This window comes from Primulina tabacum, chromosome 15 (genome assembly GCF_025594145.1).
Source record: "Primulina tabacum isolate GXHZ01 chromosome 15, ASM2559414v2, whole genome shotgun sequence".
Lineage (NCBI taxonomy): Eukaryota > Viridiplantae > Streptophyta > Magnoliopsida > Lamiales > Gesneriaceae > Primulina > Primulina tabacum.
Genome location: NC_134564.1, coordinates 2,857,865 through 2,879,073, shown reverse-complemented (window position 1 = coordinate 2,879,073; position 21,209 = coordinate 2,857,865). Strand labels below are relative to the sequence as shown.

The 21,209-nt window shown below is 33.7% G+C and overlaps 2 protein-coding genes across 3 annotated transcripts; one reads left to right on the top strand and one right to left on the bottom strand.

Moving 5' to 3' along the window:
- Positions 1-2,862: 2,862 nt before the first annotated feature.
- On the bottom strand, positions 2,863-13,360 carry LOC142526516 (pre-mRNA-processing protein 40A-like). Of its 2 annotated transcripts, none has more exons than XM_075630972.1 (29): positions 13,040-13,360; positions 11,844-11,896; positions 11,064-11,135; positions 10,639-10,965; positions 10,211-10,552; positions 10,012-10,088; positions 9,704-9,773; positions 9,388-9,440; positions 9,221-9,278; positions 8,765-9,117; positions 8,608-8,683; positions 8,393-8,491; positions 8,159-8,227; positions 8,008-8,085; positions 7,796-7,882; positions 7,629-7,663; positions 7,383-7,488; positions 7,073-7,153; positions 6,896-6,988; positions 6,752-6,805; positions 6,530-6,646; positions 6,352-6,450; positions 5,474-5,521; positions 5,302-5,394; positions 4,445-4,552; positions 4,302-4,354; positions 3,934-4,036; positions 3,388-3,660; positions 2,863-3,276 (listed from the first exon to the last, which is right to left on the bottom strand). In XM_075630972.1, exons 2-29 carry the CDS (start codon positions 11,874-11,876, stop codon positions 3,133-3,135), a joined length of 3,201 nt encoding a protein of 1,066 aa, XP_075487087.1. In that variant the 5' UTR covers positions 11,877-11,896; positions 13,040-13,360; the 3' UTR covers positions 2,863-3,132. The 2 variants fall into 2 exon arrangements, with proteins under 2 accessions (XP_075487087.1, XP_075487086.1); XM_075630971.1 differs by having other exon boundaries at positions 13,056-13,360.
- A 3,327-nt stretch (positions 13,361-16,687) lies between these two features.
- On the top strand, positions 16,688-20,055 carry LOC142527449 (protein SHORT HYPOCOTYL IN WHITE LIGHT 1). Its single transcript, XM_075632259.1, has 4 exons — positions 16,688-16,931; positions 17,018-17,257; positions 17,983-18,048; positions 19,619-20,055. The coding sequence occupies exons 2-4, from the start codon at positions 17,075-17,077 to the stop codon at positions 19,766-19,768; spliced, it is 399 nt and encodes a 132-aa protein (XP_075488374.1). The 5' UTR covers positions 16,688-16,931; positions 17,018-17,074; the 3' UTR covers positions 19,769-20,055.
- The last annotated feature ends 1,154 nt before the right edge of the window (positions 20,056-21,209 follow it).

Here is a 21,209-nt window from a genome sequence, read left to right as displayed (position 1 = left end):
GTTGATACGGAGCTCACATGTGGAGTATTACGTCAACACTCCCAATAAAAATGAATAAATTAAATTATCAAAATTCAAAAGATACATACAAGATTAAGAATAAAATTGATATCATAAATGGCCAAAATCGCAAAACACTACAACAAAAATTGTAATTTTTCCTGACTAATAAGGTGTAATTTTATAATGAAAATAACGTTTCTCTAAATTATAGTAATATGACATGAGCTAATGACATGGTATCATACTCTATGAATATTTTTCAGGATGAAAATTCAATTCTTTTTAATAAAAGTGGCTCAGTCCGAGCAAGAAAGGATGACTACTTCCTAGAGTTTATTCTTATATATATATATATGACAAAAACTTGTGTGAGACGGTCTCACGGGTCGTATTTTTTTAGACGGATCGCTTATTTGGGTCATTCATGAAAAATTATTACTTTTTATGCTAAAAATATTACTTTTTATTGTGAATATCGGTAGGGTTGACCCGTCTCACAGATAGATTAATGAGACCGTCTTACAAGATACCTACTCTGTATATAGATACAAACGAAACAAATTTATTCGAATTCTAACATACAACCTAAAAACTATATCAAATAAAATAATTTAGAATTTTAAACTTTCTAGAAAATGGGTAATTTCAAGGGCCGACTCTCCAATTCTTTTGCTTCTTTTTTTTAATTAGAATGGGTTATTTATTTAATCTGTTTCAAAAAATAAAATTTAATTTTTTTCTCAAAAAAAAAAAAACATTGCATTGGGATTTAAAAATTTTAATTCGTATTAAACAAATGATATTAATATTCTAGACAAAACTTGCATCTCTTTTGAGATAAATAAGGAGTGGACTTTTTACATATTGTAGGCTGCAATATATTTTGAGGATGATCATTGAACAATTAATCCTAGGTTATGGGCAGTCAGAGAAGAGGGGAAATGACAAAATAATATGTTGGAATATTTCATAATTCATATTTTTAAAGTGCAGAGATCCTGCCTCATATCTTCCTGACCTAATGCAACATGCCCCCAATTTTATATTGTCAATTATTTTTCCTCATTTAATTTTGCAAGTGGAAGTAGCATGGTGTTAGCCAAATAAATAAAATCAAAATTAAAATTAAAATATTTCATTTCATGGCCCTTTTGTGGGTTCGAATGTGTTGTAAAAATATGCTGAATGCAACAAAGATAAGCATTCAATGTCATCCCGAAAGGAAAAAAAACAAATAAATAGACAATGAATCTCGATGACAGAATTTGATCAATCATTCTTTTGGTATCGTAACATAGCGTTTGAGCTGTTTGTATGATTTAAATGATTTAAGTTACATTGTTGTAACATGTCATAGTTTTTTATAAAACGACAATTCTTCGACCCTAAATTTTTTTATCTGATACATCTCCGATGTTTAATGATAATTAATTTTCCGAAAAAGCGAGTTTTTCATTATATATATCATCATTTTCCAATGATAAAGCATATAAATAACTCTCCTCATGCATTGATAGTGAAACCTACATACATATATGCATACAATATGCGACAAGAAAAGAAGGAAAAAAAAAGAATTAAAGATGAATTAGTGTGTATGCACTGCAAACCCAATCAAAAGAAAATTATAACAAAAAAAACTATTTTATTTTATAATATAAAAAGCAAGAAACAAAATATCTTACAAATGTCCCTTGCGTTGTACCCGAACCAAAAAAAGGGAAAGGAAAGGATGATTGGACAATTCATTCTCTGCAATAAATTAATAATTGATAATGTTGGGTTGAGGATCGAAGCTGAGCATGGAGGACAGCATCTTTGTCGCAACCAAGACAAACTCTCCAATCCTCTGTCACAGTTTGTAAGAGATGATTCGAACATTAGGCCAATTTTGGTATGTGCCCAAATTAATTTTTCACCTACGACTGTTCCCAATCCACTTGACAATCCTACATTACACCCACTGCATACTTTCATGGCATTTTACTCTTCATCTCTGCATCTATCTCTTTTTTTAATCACTTTTCAGACCACCCTCTGTGTGTGTATATATGTATGTATGTATGTATATGTATGTACATTGTAAATGTTATCATGATTACTTGAAAGCATTTTGTTTGCAGGCCTCCAGGGGGGCATGTGCTGTGGATCAGTGACATTGCAGAATTGGTCTAATTCCCCGTTTCTTGAAGTTAAGGTATTTACTGATGTAACGTGGATTACATACGGTTCTGAATATAGGGAATATATCATTTCAAGATTAGTGAATACATTATCGAACCTGTCTTTTAGGATTACCTTTCATCGAATTCAGGATATCAAGAACTCAATCGAAATATTAACAGCGGTATAGAGATGTATATGCTTAGAGTGGATTGAGGATAGGAGTAGATTACAGGCTATGTAACATGAGTGCAGAGGACCACAAATCAATACGATGACGACTGTACTACAAAGTACAAGCAAGAGGGAGGGGGATTGAATCATGCAAGTTGGGGTTCAATGAATGTGGTCAATCAATCATCCCATCGTCCATGCATGCATCCACTCGTGCAGGGGACCCAACTTCACTATCTACGTACCCAACAATTTAGACATCTCAATCCTTGTATAGCTTTTGATATAGTGTATTTAATGTTGGAGGAAACTTCATTATTTGAGGTGCATTTTATTATATTTATGTCACCGATAATTTTTTAGATACGAGAATGCTTCATATAAGACCATAACAGAACACAAGAACACAGCTTCACAAGAAAGAACCAACAGAAACTCGAAATAGGGGGCTAACCAGGCAGAAAATATTATCTGAAACTATAGACACCGAAATGAGAGTAAAATCTACGCAGACAGCAAATATGCATGAAATCGACATATATCCTCCTTTAAAAAAATCGACATATATCCAAGTTTGGAAATGACTCAAGTTCCAAATTACTAACTATGTCAAGCTTTGAACAACAGCATGTTATAAAAGAAGTTGGATGAGATTAAGTTACTATTAGTCTAAAGGACCAATATAGGTGATATGCAAAATTTTTGTAGTTCTAAACAAAACAGAGATCCCTAGCAGACGCATATTACACACAAGATGCTAGTAAGAGGGTGAAGATATGCATGGATTGGATGCTATCGAACCTCTCCATCCTCGCACGGCTCTTCATTATGCTCCTCGACATCAACGTCCTCGTTCCTGCCATCCCGATTATCCCTTTTGTGTTTCTTACTCTCGTTTTCAGTATCCACATCCGCGGAGCAAGATTGCTTCTCAATCTATCAAATTTACATGATTATCACTTCTAGTTGTTCAAGCTTATGATTCGCTGAAAAGCAAAATAATTCTCAGTTGTCTCATAATATTTAACGAATAGCAACGAGAGATACCAGTTTCGATTTTTTGGTATCGGTGATGTGTCTATGAGACCTAGACCTATCTTTATCGTCACCATCAAAATTGGTATCATCAAAATAGTCCATGCGCCGCTTCCGATGTTTCTTGCTTCTGTCTCTCGACCTTCTATTCTCTTCAAAACTGTGAGAATTAGAGTCGTCACTGTCGGTTTCACCTTTCTTACGTCTCTCTCTACCCTTTTTGCTTTCAACTCTCCGATCTTTATTCCTTCTCTCCTTATCCTCTCTTCTTTTTTCCTTCTTTGCCTGTGAAGAACATAGTTCAGTCCACATATTGCACGGTAAACATAATATATAGATTAAATTGATCAGCCCAAGGAAAGATGAAGAAGCAATAATTAAGTAAATCATCGAGAGTGGCTCGACCCATTCATAAAAGGTTGAAAATAGTGTGGGATTGCATATAAAAAAGAAAATAAAGATCGTCTTATTCTCGGAAACTATAGCACAATTCTTCACTGAAATATACGAATCCCACAAATTATGTAACAAAACACAAGTGATAAGAACTTTTAATACCTTTTCTTCTCTTCTCCTTCGCTCCTTCTCTTTTGCCTTTTCTTTTAGTTCAATAATGAAGTTGTCAAAGATTTCCTGGAAAAAGCTTTCATCTCCAAGAAACCTGTCCAAGGGCATAATCATACAAACTGGTTGACAGAAGGTTGGGTATAAAGGGGAGCATCAGAGGATAAAGTAGAAAGCATAAACATTAAATCTACATTTACATAGCTGAAAAAAATTTGTGCCACCAAAGTTATTCATGTTTTACAAGATTTGAGCAGGAAAAGAAAAATGGTTTGAAGCTAAATCTTCAAAAGCTACAACAGGCTAATTTTCTCTATTGAATACAACAGAAGTTATAATAGTTTAGTAAATTAGAGGTGTACCGATCTCCAACAAGTGGTTTGCAATCCTCCCACTTCGAGGATGCTGTTATTTCCTGTTTAATACATCATTGTTATAGGACAACTATAAAGTAAATCTGGAACTTAATGAACTTGCATTGCTAATTCAACATAGGTTAGTGTACCTTTAAAGTGAATAGGAAGTCATAGAAATCTTCAGCTAGACGTTTACGCTTCTTAGCTTCTTTTTCTTCTTTCTCTTTAGTTATTTCCAACAACTCATTATACACAAGCTGCAATATTTGGAAATTATTTAGTACATATATTTGCAAACTTAGACAATATACAAGCAATGACAGAAAAGGAAAGAAAAAAGAACTAGCAACCAGGTTCAAGTACTTATAGTTAATAGATAAAATATGCTGACCAACAGATATATCATACGTGGAAAGAAAAAAATCGGCAACAGTGAGCCAGATTACCAGGTGAGAAGTAATGAAAAGAGCAGAAACAGTCTGTGATAGAAATTACAGCTCGCATAAAAAAGTTTGGTGTGGAGAGATTGTAATTTGGTCGCTCCAGACATCAGATTTCAAAATTCTCTTTTGGCTTTGGTTCAGCAATGAAGAAGAATTTTCAATTTGTTTGATTAAATCTTGTCAATCAAGATTTATTGAAAACTGTCATTCAGAGATGCCCAGTAGTAAAAGTATAGACAACTTCCATGCTACCATCTAGAAGGTGAAATGACCTAAAACGTGTAGGTAAATAACTCCATGCAAATTTTGTGAGTGACACAAGAATTTCTGCTGCCATTTTTAATTATAATTATATATTCAGGTACAATTACATGAATACGTGATTTTAGAAGCAAAGATAGGGAAATAGACATTAACTGGTGCCATCTTCATAATAGTACGCCAGGCTGCCAACAATAAAAAAAACTACCTAAAAGGTCTATTATGAGAAAAAAGGTTCACAATAACATTTAACTGAATCTTCTGACAGCGTATTAGTATGGAATCATAATTTGCCAGCATACCTTTAAATTGATCTCAGATATTTTTGCTGATGTAATTGCTTTCTGAAGTGCAGCCTTGAAGTCTTCAAGAGTACAAGATGTAGACAAGGATATCTGCAACCACAAACTAAGTTGGTAGATTGATAAATTAAGAATCCCAAAAAAATGCTAAAAGGGACCGCCAATACAATACCTTTTCATTCTTTATCGCACCTTCAATTTTCTCCTTGTCCTCCAAATACTGCAATTGAGTTATCAAATAAACACATAATATATAAGCACCATGGCAAATGAAAGGAGGAAAGTAAACGGCAGGTATATTAACTACTGATTTACAGTGTCTTTTATTGCCTCCTACAACTTGTAAAGTGATCCATGACAACTCTAACGATGAATAAGAAATAATAGGAGTAAAAACCACAATATGATTGTTTACTGATACAAGTGGATTATAGCAAGTCAAGATTTAACAATGCTCTACCACATTCTCCAGGAATCTTCACGTCATCAACAATTCAAGTTCACGATCTTTTTTCCTTGTCTTTATTTTCCACATGAAGAAATAATATACATTATACATGAGAGATCGTCAAGTGCATAGGTAGTGAAAATCATCGCATTTTGAAAGGCACATATGAATGTAAATGATTCTCAAATTCCATAATCTACAAAGTTTTACCTCACATAGAATCGGAACATAGTGCTTCAAAGTTTTAGAAAGTACTAAAAGCAATGAAATATGTAAGATCAATGAGATGTTGAGTTAAAATACAACACCCTCGGTCATCATTCCCGTTACTTGGATCATTTTTAAGCGAAGTATGAAAACTTCTTTTACAACCAAACAAATGGAGGTAGAATATTTTTCGGCAGTTTTATCACATCAGGATCTCAATTCCCATTTTGAAAAACACATCCAGGAGCACGAAGACATATATAATGGTGTCAAAGATAGAGAAGTTTCAAGTCACCAATGATCAAAACCAGATATTAGTCATACATAAGACGAGTGTTGGCAGAAAATAATTTTTTCGATTCATAACATTTTTCAGAAAAGAAAGGATGGACCACCTGTTTTTCAAGGTCGTCTATGACATCCTCAAACAGATCTTTTGCTTTAGACCCTGAGGTGTTTGAAGATACTGCAAGATACGCGGGCATGTCTTTAACCTAAAACAAACTTGAAGTTAAAGCATAATAATCGAGATGTTATTGGTCAAATCATGTCTATATGTACAATAGAACCAACCTTTGTACAATAGTCACGCCAATGAGTATTGGCAGTAAGTATGCCATTAACAACATGTTCTTCCATCAGCTTTCGAAATTCATCACGGTTTTTACGTTCTGCTTTCCTCATGTCCTCCTATTTCAGCAATTACAAATTGTTTATACATGAGAGAAGGGAGGGGAGGTGGGAAGGGAGAGAAGTAGGTGCAAATAAATACCAGAAAAAATCTGGTCATATTACCATTCTCAATTTTCTTTGTTCCTCTTCTACCAACTCTAGATCTCGTATATATTCCTAAAACACATCCCGACAATAATGACTACATATCTCATGCACAAAATGATTTAATGGCAATTTCACAGGAATATAGGAACTAATATTTACTTGGAAGATTTCCAAGCGCTCAATTTTTTCTAGGCGTGAGCATCTCTGATCAGTTTCCAAACGATGTTGAATTTTCCGCCATTGGCTACTCGCCTTTTCAATAAAAATAAAGAAGTAACATGTTAGCCAGCTGCACAGATTTAAGGACTAATACAATGAATGTAGAGAGAAAAATACCTTGATAAAATCACAAGATTTTAGAAACTCCAAATACTCTGTCTTGTGACGTTTGCGCTCCTCCAAAGCCTTTGCTCGTTCCTAACCGAGAAAAAGAAATATGCAAGAAAAAAGTTACAGGTGTTTCTAAAATGCTCGGTCCAATTGATATGTAAATCCTTGTGTACACATGTAAATTCCTCATCAAGTTATTCGATTTCCAATGATGGACAGGATCACCCCACTTCCAAAACCTCCTTTAAAAGCTTGTTTACGCTATTCGCGACCACCTCATTTTTCTTACATGCTAATAGCAAACTATCGACCATACCTTTTTCTTGAGATCCTCTAAATGGTCTTCAAAGAGGTCCTCACGATCTTTAGCTCGTTCAACAGCTTGAAAACGTTCATCATGTTCAAGCATAGATACTGCTTTGCTGCAACATCAGTCCAATGTTACTACGAAACATCAATCAGCAATGTATGAAAAGTAGGCTAGACCAAATTTCAACATGTTCGAACAGAATTGATGATATCTTAAGATTCTTAACACCGAAACCGAAAAACAAATACAAACCCCCATCTTGTTGATGAAGTCAAATCTTCAGATTCCTGCATAAAATATGACTGGGGTGAGTGACTTGATTAGAGATTCATAACATTCACTGATGATTAAAAAAATAGTTATTTCAAAAAAAAAAAAATTAATGGCAATCTTTAGTAAAGTCAGAACAATCTACTTACATCTAACATTTTCTTGAAATCTTCCCGCGCTTTCTTCTGTCTGGCACGCCTCTCTTCAACTTCCTGTTTTTTCTTCTGTCCCACAAACTGAACCACAGATCACAAACATGCTCAAAAAAGTCATTGGCAGAAAATGGAAAACAACAGCTAGAGGTATTTAAACTGAGGTTATAACCATCAAAACAAAATCATTGTAGTGAACGCTAAATCACCTCGTTAAAAGCTTGCTTTCTTTCACCGAGAGTTCTTAGTGCACCATATCTCCGGTCATTTATTATCACTCTCATGGCCTGCTTAGATACAGTATCCATGTCAAATATTTTCTCACGAAATCTTCAAAAAGTGTAAAAAAAAGCAACCGACCTGGTCCCAATTCCAATCAGAGCCGACATTTGCTGTTTCCAAGAGAACTTTGAAAGCATTCTTCGCCTCCTAAAGCCAGAACAGCAAAAGAGAGACAAAGAGGGAGAGAATGATGTCATTAAGCTAAATAAATGAATAACAAGTAAATTTCTAAATGATCTTTCCCTCATACAGCTAATACCTCAAGCAAAAGTGAAATAGCTATAGAACAGGAACATAACCAATTCACAATACCTCTTTACTCTCATAGACTACAGGTCCATGCTCTACTTTTTTCTCTTCAGATGCAATGATGCTCCCGCTTCCAGAAATCACAAATATTTCATTGGTTTCCTGCAGAAATATAAACAAGCAACGTCATGTTTTAAGAAAAATGGGAAAACAAAATGCATCTTTAATGTACCAAAAAAAATTAATAAAAACTAATTGTATGAGTAAAGAAGTAATACCTCCAGACCTCCATTTGAAGTTTCATCAACAGATGGTGGTGCAGCTTCCCGAGGTGATATGCCTTTAGCAGTTCTTCTGCAACAGCATTGCATTTAATCTTAGATGTTGAGGAATCAAGAGAATATTCGATGGATAACTAAAGAAAACATGGAATACATTGGTGAAGTTATAGAGCTGTCAAGCTCAATCGGGACTGATGTATCTGCCGCAACAATAGAAGAAGCAGTTTCTACAGGATCATGTGACCCTGTTACATCTTGTTGTGTATAAGCAGCCTCCTCTAGTTTGCCTGATAATCCAGAAGTGGCTGCAGGTTCTGGATTAACAGCAGGTTCCACTGAAACTGGGCTTGACACAATTGTTTTACCACCTTGAGAAGATGAATTATTTGCATTGGGAAAAGAAGCCGGGATCTCAGAAGTATGAACACCAGCTGAGGCAAGGGAAGTAACATGTTTCATTAATGGTTTTCCTTCACATGAAATCATTGTCACCCTTTCACGAGCCAACTACACAGTCATATAGACATCAGACAAAAAACATCATTAATAAGTAGCTTAGTTATTTTACTATTTTACCAAGTTCAATATTTGGTGAACCGGATAAGAATACCTTGACTTCGTCTGGAATGGCCCATTTCGATTGTTTGGTAACTTTATTGAAGTAATACCTGTTAAAAAATATTGAATAAACATAATTGGGTTGAAGAGAAAATGGATGAGTTTCTTTTACTTCTACCACAATAGAAGCAAACACCATAAAACTATCAAGTCACATACTTTCTTCCTTCGGGAGTAGTGAACTCTCTCCAGTCAGTTGATGCATCTGCCCTCTGTAATATTACAATGATACGAAATGAATCGGTCGTGCATGGGAAAAGAACTGGAGTATATGGAAGTCCGTGAATAAGGAATTTTTCATTTCGAGGAATCAGATTCCAATGATGCACTAAAAGACTCAATCGAAAATACTTGGGAAAATGACACAAGGGCAAGACATTTACGAAAATTTAGTCAGGGACAACTCGATCTCACACAAAATGGAAAATTATAAGAAATAAATCGAATCTAAAGCAGAGGTTGAAGTATGTCTCACCTCAGTGAGGGTCATCAATTCTAAAGGCTTCTCCCACAGAGATATCCCTGTCCGTTTGTTATAATAATATCTGCAGTTGAGATACATCATGATTTGACAACGGAAATAAAAATCATAGCTCGAATGGAATAAACTTTCAAGTCACTCTTGCAGATGTAACTATATCAATTGTTAGAATGTATCATAAGTTAATGTATTAATCATCAAATACATATAGCATAGATGTTCACAAGCTCAAATACCATAAAACAGAGAGCATTTCAATCAATATGAATAGCATGATATAAGTTGCTTAATAAATAAAATACTTTTTTCCATCACGAGAGGTGTATTCTTTCCATTCTGATAAAGCCTTTTCAATGACGGCAGGCTTGGTAAGTTTCTCCTGAAATCAAAAAAATCAAGAATCATAGTCCTAGCAAAAAGAAAGTGGCGCAGCCAACTATGTTTTACACACTGCAGAAAAGGAATATCACAACTACTTCATAAAATTGTCACTGGACTGACCGTGTCAGAGAGTTCCTCAGTCTGCCGAAAAGGTATTCCTGATTGTACATTCTGATTTGTACTTGGAATCAATTGTTGTGCACCAGTATTTTGCTCCCCGGTCTGCTGAAAAGGGGTAAGAGGTTTTAAATTCTGGTTCCCAGTTGCAAACCATGGTTGTCCTCCAGCACTAAGTTCCACCTCTTGCTGTGGTTGGATAGTCGATTGCAAGTTCTGATTCCCCATAGGATACCATGAGTGTCCACTGATAGAAAAATTGGGAACATTAGTCTGGGGCATCGACTGATTCTGAGATATTGAGCCTACATTCATTTGCTGCAGGCCACTAGATGACGAGGATACCTAAAAAACATGGCCATAAATGTTAATAAATAATAACCTTGAAAGACACAACTTCACAACTATGGAGGACTTCTGAGGATATTTACAGTGTATGCCGCTGGAGAAATAACAGGACCAGAAAAACTAGGCATGAAATTATTCGAGATTGGAGGCTGAACAGGAGCAGGCATCACAGGTCTATTAGGCTGGAAATCTGTCAGAGGCAGAGGTGGTCCTTGCGGCAAAACAAGACCAGTTCTTTGAGCAGGGGGCAGTGGGGGAGGCAGTGGCGCTCCTTGGGGATACTGAATTGGCATGGGATGAGGAGGCATCCCCATGTTTGAATGTCCAACAGGCTGAAATTGCTGAGGAGTCACAGGAATGTATGGTTGAGGTGGCTGTGGCGGCGGCGGGGGTGGAACTGCTGATCGAAACTGAAATGAAGTAATAATTAATAGTTCTTCTAGGGCAAAAATTACAAGGAAAACCTTTACAAATACCTCATTTGAAATAAGATCCAAGAAAACCTTACTTGCATCGACATGGGAGGAAGAGGGCTAGGAGGAGGGCCCACGTGACCACCAACTATGCGAGGCCGGAGAGGCTATTTTCCACAATATCATGTTAATAAAAAAAAGGAATAATGCTCATTGCGTGTATAATTATTCATAAATAAAAAAAGCTGGAAAATAATAGTGCTAAAAGATATTTACCATTAGAAACTGAAAACAATGCATGAGTGGTGACATATCATCAAAGTTATAGAAGCAAATCCAAGTGTGCATTCAGAGATGCCATGAATGGTTCCAAAATAATAAGGCAGTTACGGCTTTTGACGTGTATCTGACTAGAACACATTGCAAGGCTACAAGTGTCCATCCCCAAAATTTAGTTAACCGTCATTCATATTGCTAAAAATTTGAAACTTATAATCTTTTAAAATAACTTTGAACTTTATAATTTTCGGCGCATAATAATGTGACAGACTGAAAGTGTAGAAGCTTCTCAAGAAATTATTATTACTAGGATACGGCAGGCTTCTCAAGAAATTTTAATTAGTAGGATACGATACATGTTTCTCTTTTAGTTGTTTGAGTTAATTGCCTGAAGATTCCTTTCTGCTTTAGTATTATGAGATGTTTAATACAGTAAGCTAAATAGCCAACATAAGAATAACATACTACATAGAAAATAATATAAAAGCACAAGGGCCTACATGCACAAAGCCACAAACAGAATATTCAAATTTCTTCGATAATTTTAGAAAAAAATCTCAAATTGAAATGTTTATGAGACCATCTAAAATCCATACCTGCATGCCAGTGAACTGAGGATTGTTGGCCATTTTAAGATAATGGCCAATTTCTGAAACAATAATGCAAACGCACCAAATGTCAGTTTATATATTTGAGCAAGCTAACGGCCATACGAAAATAAAATTTTGTTAATAAATAAAATGGATAACGACCATAAAACCTAGTATCACAGAATAAAATGCGAAAGGAGGAATAATATAAGGAAGATGATCCATAAAGTGACACAGTTAGTGGACCACGCTTAAAAAAATTAATAGTAACTAGTTCTGGACATAACCGTTAATTTAGTTGCGATAACAATCATTGCTAATTTTCCTCGTGGCCAACACTGAAAAACTTATAAATAGAAAATCATGTCCACTCCACACATGATCCATACCGACAACAAAAAGATTCTGAATCTTGTGATTGATCAACCAAGAGATAATAAAAGATTTCAGAGCAATAGCATTTTCTCAATTCCTCTACTAATATCATCAGGTATTATCAGCAAGGGGAGATTATTTCATCTAAAACTTTATATTTTCATAACTTGTAAAAGGAAATCAATGACTGAGATATACAATAAGGATTTTATTTTACAGATGTGCAAATTGATCTAACATAAAGTACAGAAATTCAAATCCACCCTACAGATCAGAGGATCAAACTAAAAAAAAAGTTATCTTTAACAGACAAGAAACATACATCTCATAATGGAAATAAGATCTTCATGAAATTCTCCTCTTTTTCTTTTTCATTTCACCTCTTCTTTTTGTCATTTTATAAATTCAAAAATTCTCCATTTTCACACAAAACCACACGCTTTTAACCATGAGTACCTAAAGAAGTCAAGAATTTGGCTTCGTCAAACAAGAATTCAATCAAGTTAATCATGACTGATACTGCCACAGTTCATCACTCAGCAGCCAAAGGAGAACTGAATTCTAAAAAACATACACAAACACACCTGTTTTTTAAGGTAAACCCTAAAGAAACAACCAATACACAATATAAACTACCAGAAAAAGGTTGCTTTTCAAGTAGTTTCTAGCCCAATAAAAAAAGATCATTTTTTTTTTCTTTGCAAAGAAGAAGCTCAAGAAATCCTCTGCGGAAAAAGGTACCAAAAATCAATCAACAATGCAAAAGCCCCATAACCCAACTACAAAACCAAGAACCCATTGCAAGGACAAATCATGGGTAGGCTAACTAGGCGATGAAATTACATTGGAATTGAAGAGAAGAGACTCCGTTTTGTGAATGCACCAAGTCGCCCAGCGTCAAATATATCACGGCAGGGGGAGAATGAATAATTAATGGAAAGGTGAGTAGGATTGGGATAAAACAAAAGCAAAAGGGTGATTCTGAATAATTTCTGAGTTGTTTTGCGGAAAATTTTGAATCCAAAAAAAAAAAAAAAAAAAAAAAAAACGGGGCTGTGGATTTGGTGGTATGAAACTGAACGCTGTCTTCTTATTTATATACGCCCTGACAAACGGGACATTCCCTTCTCGCGGTTTTGGGTGTAGCTTTTGTGGGTTTTCTTCCCCTTTTCTTCCATGATGATTCAAAAAAATACTTCTTATTTTCATTTCATACAATAATAATATTATATGTTTTTATTTTGATACTATCGCAAATCTATATTTGTTTCGTAATTATATTAAAAAGTTATACTTTTATCATAAAAATTTATATTGTTTAACGAATTTAGTCTGATCAGATAGATATATGTCCCAAAAAATTGACCCGTAAAACGATCCAATTCACATTAATTTTTTTTTTGTAAATTCTTTTGGTTAGTTTAATTTACGGCTCTACTTTTCTTGTTTACTTTCCTACAAGAGTTCAAGTTTGGACAATTATTCAATTTTTAGCATCATGTTAAAATTTCGATTTCTTTTATTAATAGACATGAAATATAAGGAAGTGGCAGGCTAGGAGGAAGCATGAAACCGATGACAAATAGAATTTAATAAAAATAATGAATCTTCTTTTATTTATTTTTTTATTTACGTATTAAGTGTAGAATATATAAATATAGATTATCATAGTCATATTGCGAAAATAGGAGGTGTATATTTATTTCATATTTGTATAAGTATAAGTTATCTTTTTTAGTGTATTACATGTACACGACCACGTCTCTATTAAGATTCAGAAGATACTCTTTCAACTGGTCTCAAGGTCTCATTCAACCGTCCTCATAATACAGAGTCATCCAATCGTTAGATTTATTGATTTCTCCATTCGATCGGTCGAAAGCATTCAAATCAGTGTGTAAAGTTATAAAATTTGATTCCTAACTGCACTAAAAACGGTCTAATTTTAAATTTCCATATGGATATTGCAAAGTAACATTACAAGCAAAAAGCTTAAAGTAGAAAGATTGTGAAAAGTTCCTACCTATTTTCGAATTACATAAAATCTGCATAATGATGGCTTTTTGATAATTTATGGACTTAAAGTCACAAAAACATAAAGTATATTAATGAACAATAAATGACAGTTGCAGCAACGATGGTGACATGTCCATATATTCGGGAAATAATACAAGTTATAGTTAACGAACAATTTCAAAAGGTACATAAATAGAGTATGTCGAGAAGAATTGAAGAAACAAAAAATTCACGAGAACACACATTCAAGCTTGCATTTTCTAAGAATATTCTAAGCACTCTTAATCTTCATACAGTCTTTACTTCTCAATAGTCCTCGCATCAAAAACATTCATCAGATCTTTCAAGAAGCATCAAAGGCTTCTGTCAGATCAAAGAGTTGTTTGAACGTTTGAATATGAGGATTCATCTTTTTATTTTATCGGTGTTATATTGGTTGTTAGACTAAGTGTCTCAACTGTATGAGTTTAACTAAGAGTTTCGACTTAGGTAGTGGATAAATCCTAAGGTTGGAGTGAGTTGTTAAATAGAGTTGTAAAACCAAAGTCTAATAATGAAATCATTCCTAAATGAAAGAAAGGGTGACACAGGGGCTCAAGTTTCCGAACATCCATAAAATCATTTTGTTATTTTCTTTACTGCATTTACATATATCGTTTACTTGCTATATTTGAGTATATAATCATCTTAAGAATCATCATACCGTTTCCACATAATCTGTGGTCCGAAAAGTGTCGAGAAAATCTGATCTTATATAAATAATACTATCGGTCGCACTATTTAGTAGTATTATAGAGAAACTTTTAAAATTTGTATATTCATCCTTTTTAAAATCTAACATCATTCCAACAAGTGCTATCAGAACAGGCTTTTCTTGACTTCTTATGTACATATACTCAAATGACATCTTTCAACAAGATTTCAATATATTCTGAAAAAGATTATGACGATTGGAGAATTCTTATGCAGTCATATTTATCTGCACATGACGATAACATGTGATATGTCATCACTTATAGCCATACGGAGATCGTAAAGGCAAACACAGTCGTTGCAGCTTCTAGAGGTGATTCACAAATGATGGAGATGCACTGGTTTGAGTGGACCGTTAAGAATAAAAAAGAGACCAATCTTGACAATGTGGCCAAGATATATTTTATAAAACTCTTGATAAAATTATGTGCACGATTTAAATTATTATTATTTTATATAGATAATATATGTATATTTATTTAGTACGTAAAATTATTTTATCTTATTTTATGAGTGTCGTGTATTTAAAATATGAATTATTAATTTTTCATTTCTGGAGTTTTTCCTTGACTTCGTCCGTGTCAACAAACAATTCGAAATTTATTTTGCTCAATCTCATGAACAAGATTTAAGAATAAAATTAGCAGTTCCAGCTCCGTATCAAGGTCACGATCGATATCGTTTCTGGAAGAATTGGCAGAATATTTAGAAAAAATACGGGTCCGGACGTTTCCGAGATGCCGCTAATAACCAAAAGGTATGATTCCTTTTCGAACAGGTCATATCAGAACAGAATTGGATTTTTATTTTATTTTATTAATATTTATTTCTTTTATCACTTAGGAACCGTGTGAAATGAATAGTTCAACTGTAAATATCTTTTTAACCAACCCATCAAATAAGTGGAAGATTCATTTTTAAATTTGAAATGAAAGAGTACAATATATAAAAATAAATCACACTTGCATAAAAATTTAAAAAAAAACAACATAAAAATTAAACTTAAGAGAAGTTATAAAATACTAATTCAAGGATTGTTGTTGTACTGTGAACAAATATGTTCACAAAATTTTAAAAATAAAATAATCACAAATAAAAAAAAGATTAAAAAAATTCAAAAAGAGGGTGGAAGTCTGACACGTGTTGCAATTAAATAAAAATTGAACGTGTTCATTTATTTGAACGCGATTGCTGAGTTGGCAATTGAATGAAACGATTCGCATTAGTTTTAACATAAATTTGACATTTTAACAATCAATTGAACAACTTACTCAATATTGATACTCTAATTGTGTTAATTAAAAGTTTAATATGTCAAAATATAATATAAATATATTTTTCGATAGATCTATATTGATTGCCTACTTCAATCATGTTGTTACTAGCAAATAACACCGAGTCTAATGATCCAACCTATTAAACTTCTTATATAGATCGTGTCGGACGTGAGTTTTAAGTATGATTAGGTCTTTTATGAGATGATCTCACGAATCTTTATCTGTGAGACATGTAAACCCTATCATATTCACAATAAAAAGTAATACTTTTAGTATAAAAAATAATATTTTTTCACGAATGACCCAAATAAGAGATCCGTCTCACAAAATACGACTCGTGAAACTGTCTCATGCAAATTTTTGTTATAAGTATTAACGGGTTGGACATTTCATGGAAAAGAGTAAGTGAGAAGAAATCTGAATAATTAAAGATCGGTCCTCCAACTTTCCAAAACGTATTAGTTCCTTCCAGGTTTCAGTGCATTGAAGAGCCGTAGAGAAAGCTCCAGTCGGCGGTCTCATGTCGGCGGCCACCGTCTCTGTCCAAACTCGGCCTTAGTCCGCTAAATTTCAATCACCATCGCACTATTTCTCCACCGACTCCCATCTTCCAATCACCACCTTCCTGCCATTGCAGAGCTGCCGCCCCGCCGCTACTCTTCTTCTCCTCCAGGTTACACCCTTCCTCGAAGTGTGCAATAACAACTTAACATATTATAATGCAATTCTATTAATACCTTAATTTCTCAAAATGAACAGAGAGGTCGGAATCCAATTCGCGATAATGGCTTTTGGCGAGTGAACTCGCGAAGCGGTATGGTGATGGGTGACTATGGAGGTGATTTTGACGAAGATGACGAGGATGATGATGAAGATGAAGAGGAAGACAGGAGCTTGGATCTTCTGGTCAGGTTTGTGGAGAATGTGTTCAAAAAGGTGTCGAGGAAAGCACGCAAGTCAGTTAAATCTGTTCTTCTTATTCCTATCTCCACCAAACTGGTAGGAGTAATTTATCTAGTATTTTTTTAGGTCTGTTTAATATAGTTCTCATCTCTCAGAAAGGTGGCTTAGTTAAGGAGTTGTTATATTTGCCATAAAGGTGCTGAATTCTCATTTCAGATTTGATTTATCCTGACTTGAATGATTGAGAGTAAATTCGACTTTTTTGGGTATTTGATGATTTTTCGGTTGTTAGAAATGCATGATATTGGTGCTTTTTTTTTTTTGTCTCAATCTTGATGTTTGAAAATGCCATCAAGCATTTAGACTGCGAGTACTGTAAGAAATTGAATCAAGCCTTTAAAAAAAAGAAAATAAATTGAATCAAGAAGCTGGCATCCAAATCTTAATCTCTTTTTACATGTGTGGAGCTTAGTCAATGAAAATGTTTTGTCAAACTAGATGCGACTTCCCAACAAACTAGTTTCCATTATGGCTGCAAGGTTTTTTTTTTTAGATTCATGACATCGTGAGATGGTTGTTGGTCCAATTGTAGTTTAGAGAGCTGTTTTAAGGAAGTCATATGAACTTATACAAGAGGTTTGTTTTCAAAGAAACCAAAACCTGATGGAAAAAGGAAACAGCCAGTATTGATCAAGGTTGTATAGAGCTGAGAAACTTACTATATGGTTTGTTTTATTTGTTTAAAACAGCAGCTTTCAAGTTTTCTTTGAAGAGATTGTTTTTGTTCTTGAAAGTGGTTGTTTATTTCTTTTGGGATGCAGGTGGGATTTGCTGTCAATGGGATCATAATTCTAACCTTTTTGTGGGTTCTGAAGGCATTCTTGGAGGTATGAATTCTTCTCTTTTACTTTCAAATTTGTTTTGTACAAAGGGAATGTTACACGTTCTATCTGTTGGTTTTATAGTCCTCTACGTCTACCAATCCTTAGCAGGAAACAAAACTTTTCTGTTATTCGTGATTAGCTTTGATCATTTAACAGCATGTATGTTCGTTCCTTGGTTCTGGGGGTTTTGCGGCACCTGTTAGAACAAAGCTTTTTATGGTCTTTTGGCTTAATTTTTGAAACCTTTTGTTACGTTTGTAGGCCTATTTTTGATTGATTGAGGATGTCAATATCAAAGATAGTTTGAAACAAATGCTTTTATGGTTTGCTTGGACGGATTTCAAATCCATTGCTTGGATGAATTTCTGGTGGATGAATTTCAAATCCACCATTTTTGGGTGTGATTTCAAATTCATTCTTTAAATCCCTCCTCAAATCAAATCTCTCGTACCAATTAAAAAATCCTTCAATCCAAGTGCAACCTTAATATATTCAAAGGTTGGGTAGTAGCAAGGATGTTCAATGTGGGAGTTATGCTTTTGTCGGCCATAACAAAGTTGTAATTTCTCACACTCATCGGAGCATCTGGGGAATCTTTTTTCTATAACCCTCTCGTTGACAGGTTCAACTGCTGCGTTTAACCAGAGGTTGATTTTATATTTTTATCAACCATTGCCCCTAGTGTCTTGATCCACTAAGATTTAAAATATTTGAGTTGTCTTTACTGTCAACTATAATTTTTGGTGTGATGGCACACCCAATACTAGAATGTTCCCACTATTTTTTGTTATTTTTAACTCAAAAAAGGCATATTTTGCTTACGAAGCATAACAAAATAGTTTTGTGGACTTTCCTGAGGCTTAAAATAGCCGGGTGGAAAAATTTGAATTGCAGATGGTTTTCCTGTTAATTATTAGATATTAGATAATAAACATGGGTTCATAGTATATCAAGCTTCTGTCATGCAGGTTACAAAAGGGATTCAGCAATCTCTCGTTGCGAAACATTAAAGAGTCTATAAAAATCAATTCATTATAATGCATTGAACCTCATTATCTGCTTCAAATTTATTGTTTCCTTATCGTGTATCCATGCGAACAGAATTTTTCTCCTTTGGGGCAGTAGGATTTGTTCGAGAAGAATGATCCCTAGAATTTGCACCAAGTTGCAGTTGAGTTGTCGTGGTTTGGATATTACCCAATACATGATCCATCAATCCACATTTCATGTGCAATATTCTCTCTCCATATGGATTTTAATCATGCATTCCTGCTCTAAGAAAAGCAGTTTCTGGCAATGGCTTTTTAAAACATGATGACACCAACTGATTGGATGCATAATCTACATTATGTTGCAATATGTATGTACGTATACAATGTGTATGTTCTCCTTCAGTTTTTTTGTTCGAGCATGATAATCTATAAATCATGCTAGTTTTGATACTTGGGATCTCCAATTTGAAGATCAATGTTCTTATTATATTCATAATTTTTTTGGGGGGCACTCTACATTACACCGGATTGTTTCAGTTCCAAACTTCCTACATTCCCTTCTCATTTGTGTATCATTTTAGGTAATATGCACCCTTGGCAGTGTCGTTTTTACAAGTATTCTGTTGATTCGTGGAATATGGACTGGGATTTCCTACTTCCAAGAAAGCCGTAGTTATAGAGCAGAGGATGATGAACCTGAAGCTTGGACTGGCACCCAACCTGCCATTTGAATTTGATCATTTGCACCAAGAAGAAAAATTCATAAGACTCATGCTTAAGTGGACACCTGACACAAAGATAAACATAGTCTACAGTTCCATTGTAAGACTGTATGCGAAGTTTCTGGTTCGTCGCCGACTCAGATCTCACCCTCATCAAGCTTGCTGGTCCATAAAGATTAGTAGAAGTCAAAACCACAAATCTTTGTACTTGTCTTGATTCGTAATGTAACTATGTAACCAAAGTAATAGCTTTTGTCTTCTCTTGGAACCCAGCAATAACAGCAGTTTTCAATGAACCGGCACACCAGAGAATGTGACCAAGAGATGTTCAAAAAAATTTCAAGAATATTTATTATATGCAAAGGCTAGTCCCAATTCTGATTCAATTAAAACCAAAATTAAACACAAATATAGAGCTTAAAGAGAGAAAATAATAAGCTGTACCTTCGGACCTTCTTGTCAGGCAAAGGCACTAATAAGTACCATTTTCAGTTGTCTTATCTAATTTGGACATATAACTAATTTTTAGTTAATTAGATGTCATTTTTAGATCATTAGGTCAAGGACATGTTTGGTAGAAGAAATTAGGTAAGAATAGAATGAACATTTTTGTCTCATTTCTTAACTCATGACTAGTAAGACATTGGAATGAGAATGTTCATTCTAATGAGAATACGAAAATAATAATAAATAATTATATTAACAATAAAATAATATATACTTATATTAATAATAAAAAATAAAATGATGATAATTTGGTAATAATACTCATGTTAATAATTAAAATAAATAAAATAATAAGTCAGTTATGATGATAATAATATTAATATATAAACATATAAAAAAAATAATATGAAATAAATATTTATTTAGTAATAATTATTATAATATTTTATATAATGATAGTATTTTATCAAGTAAAATAATAATATAATTATATGATAACGCTAATTTTAAAATAATTAATAGAGTGTTAATAATTATTTCTTATTTTAATAATAATAATTATTATTGAGCAAGATATTTTTTGAATTTTTAATTAAAAAAATTTGATTATTAAAAATAATTCCATTCTATTATTTCTTTAATATCAATAATTGAATAAAATATAAGTGTCATTTCATTCATATTTCTATTCAATTCAAAGATGTAATTGAATTTACATAAAAACTCCTTTGAAACGACATCTTTTGTTAATTTTGTAAGATGAATATTCTATTTAGGTCATCGATGAAAAAATATTATTTTTTATATAAAAAATATCATTTTTTATTGTAAATATAAATATGGTTGACCGATCTCACGAAAAAAATATGTGAGTCCGTCCTCATAAAAGAAAGACTCTTTTATTTAATGTTTTGAAAAAATGTGACTATCATCTGAATAAATGGATAACCCCTTGGGATTAATCTAGGTACGTTAAAAGCCATATCTCATTCATTTATGATAG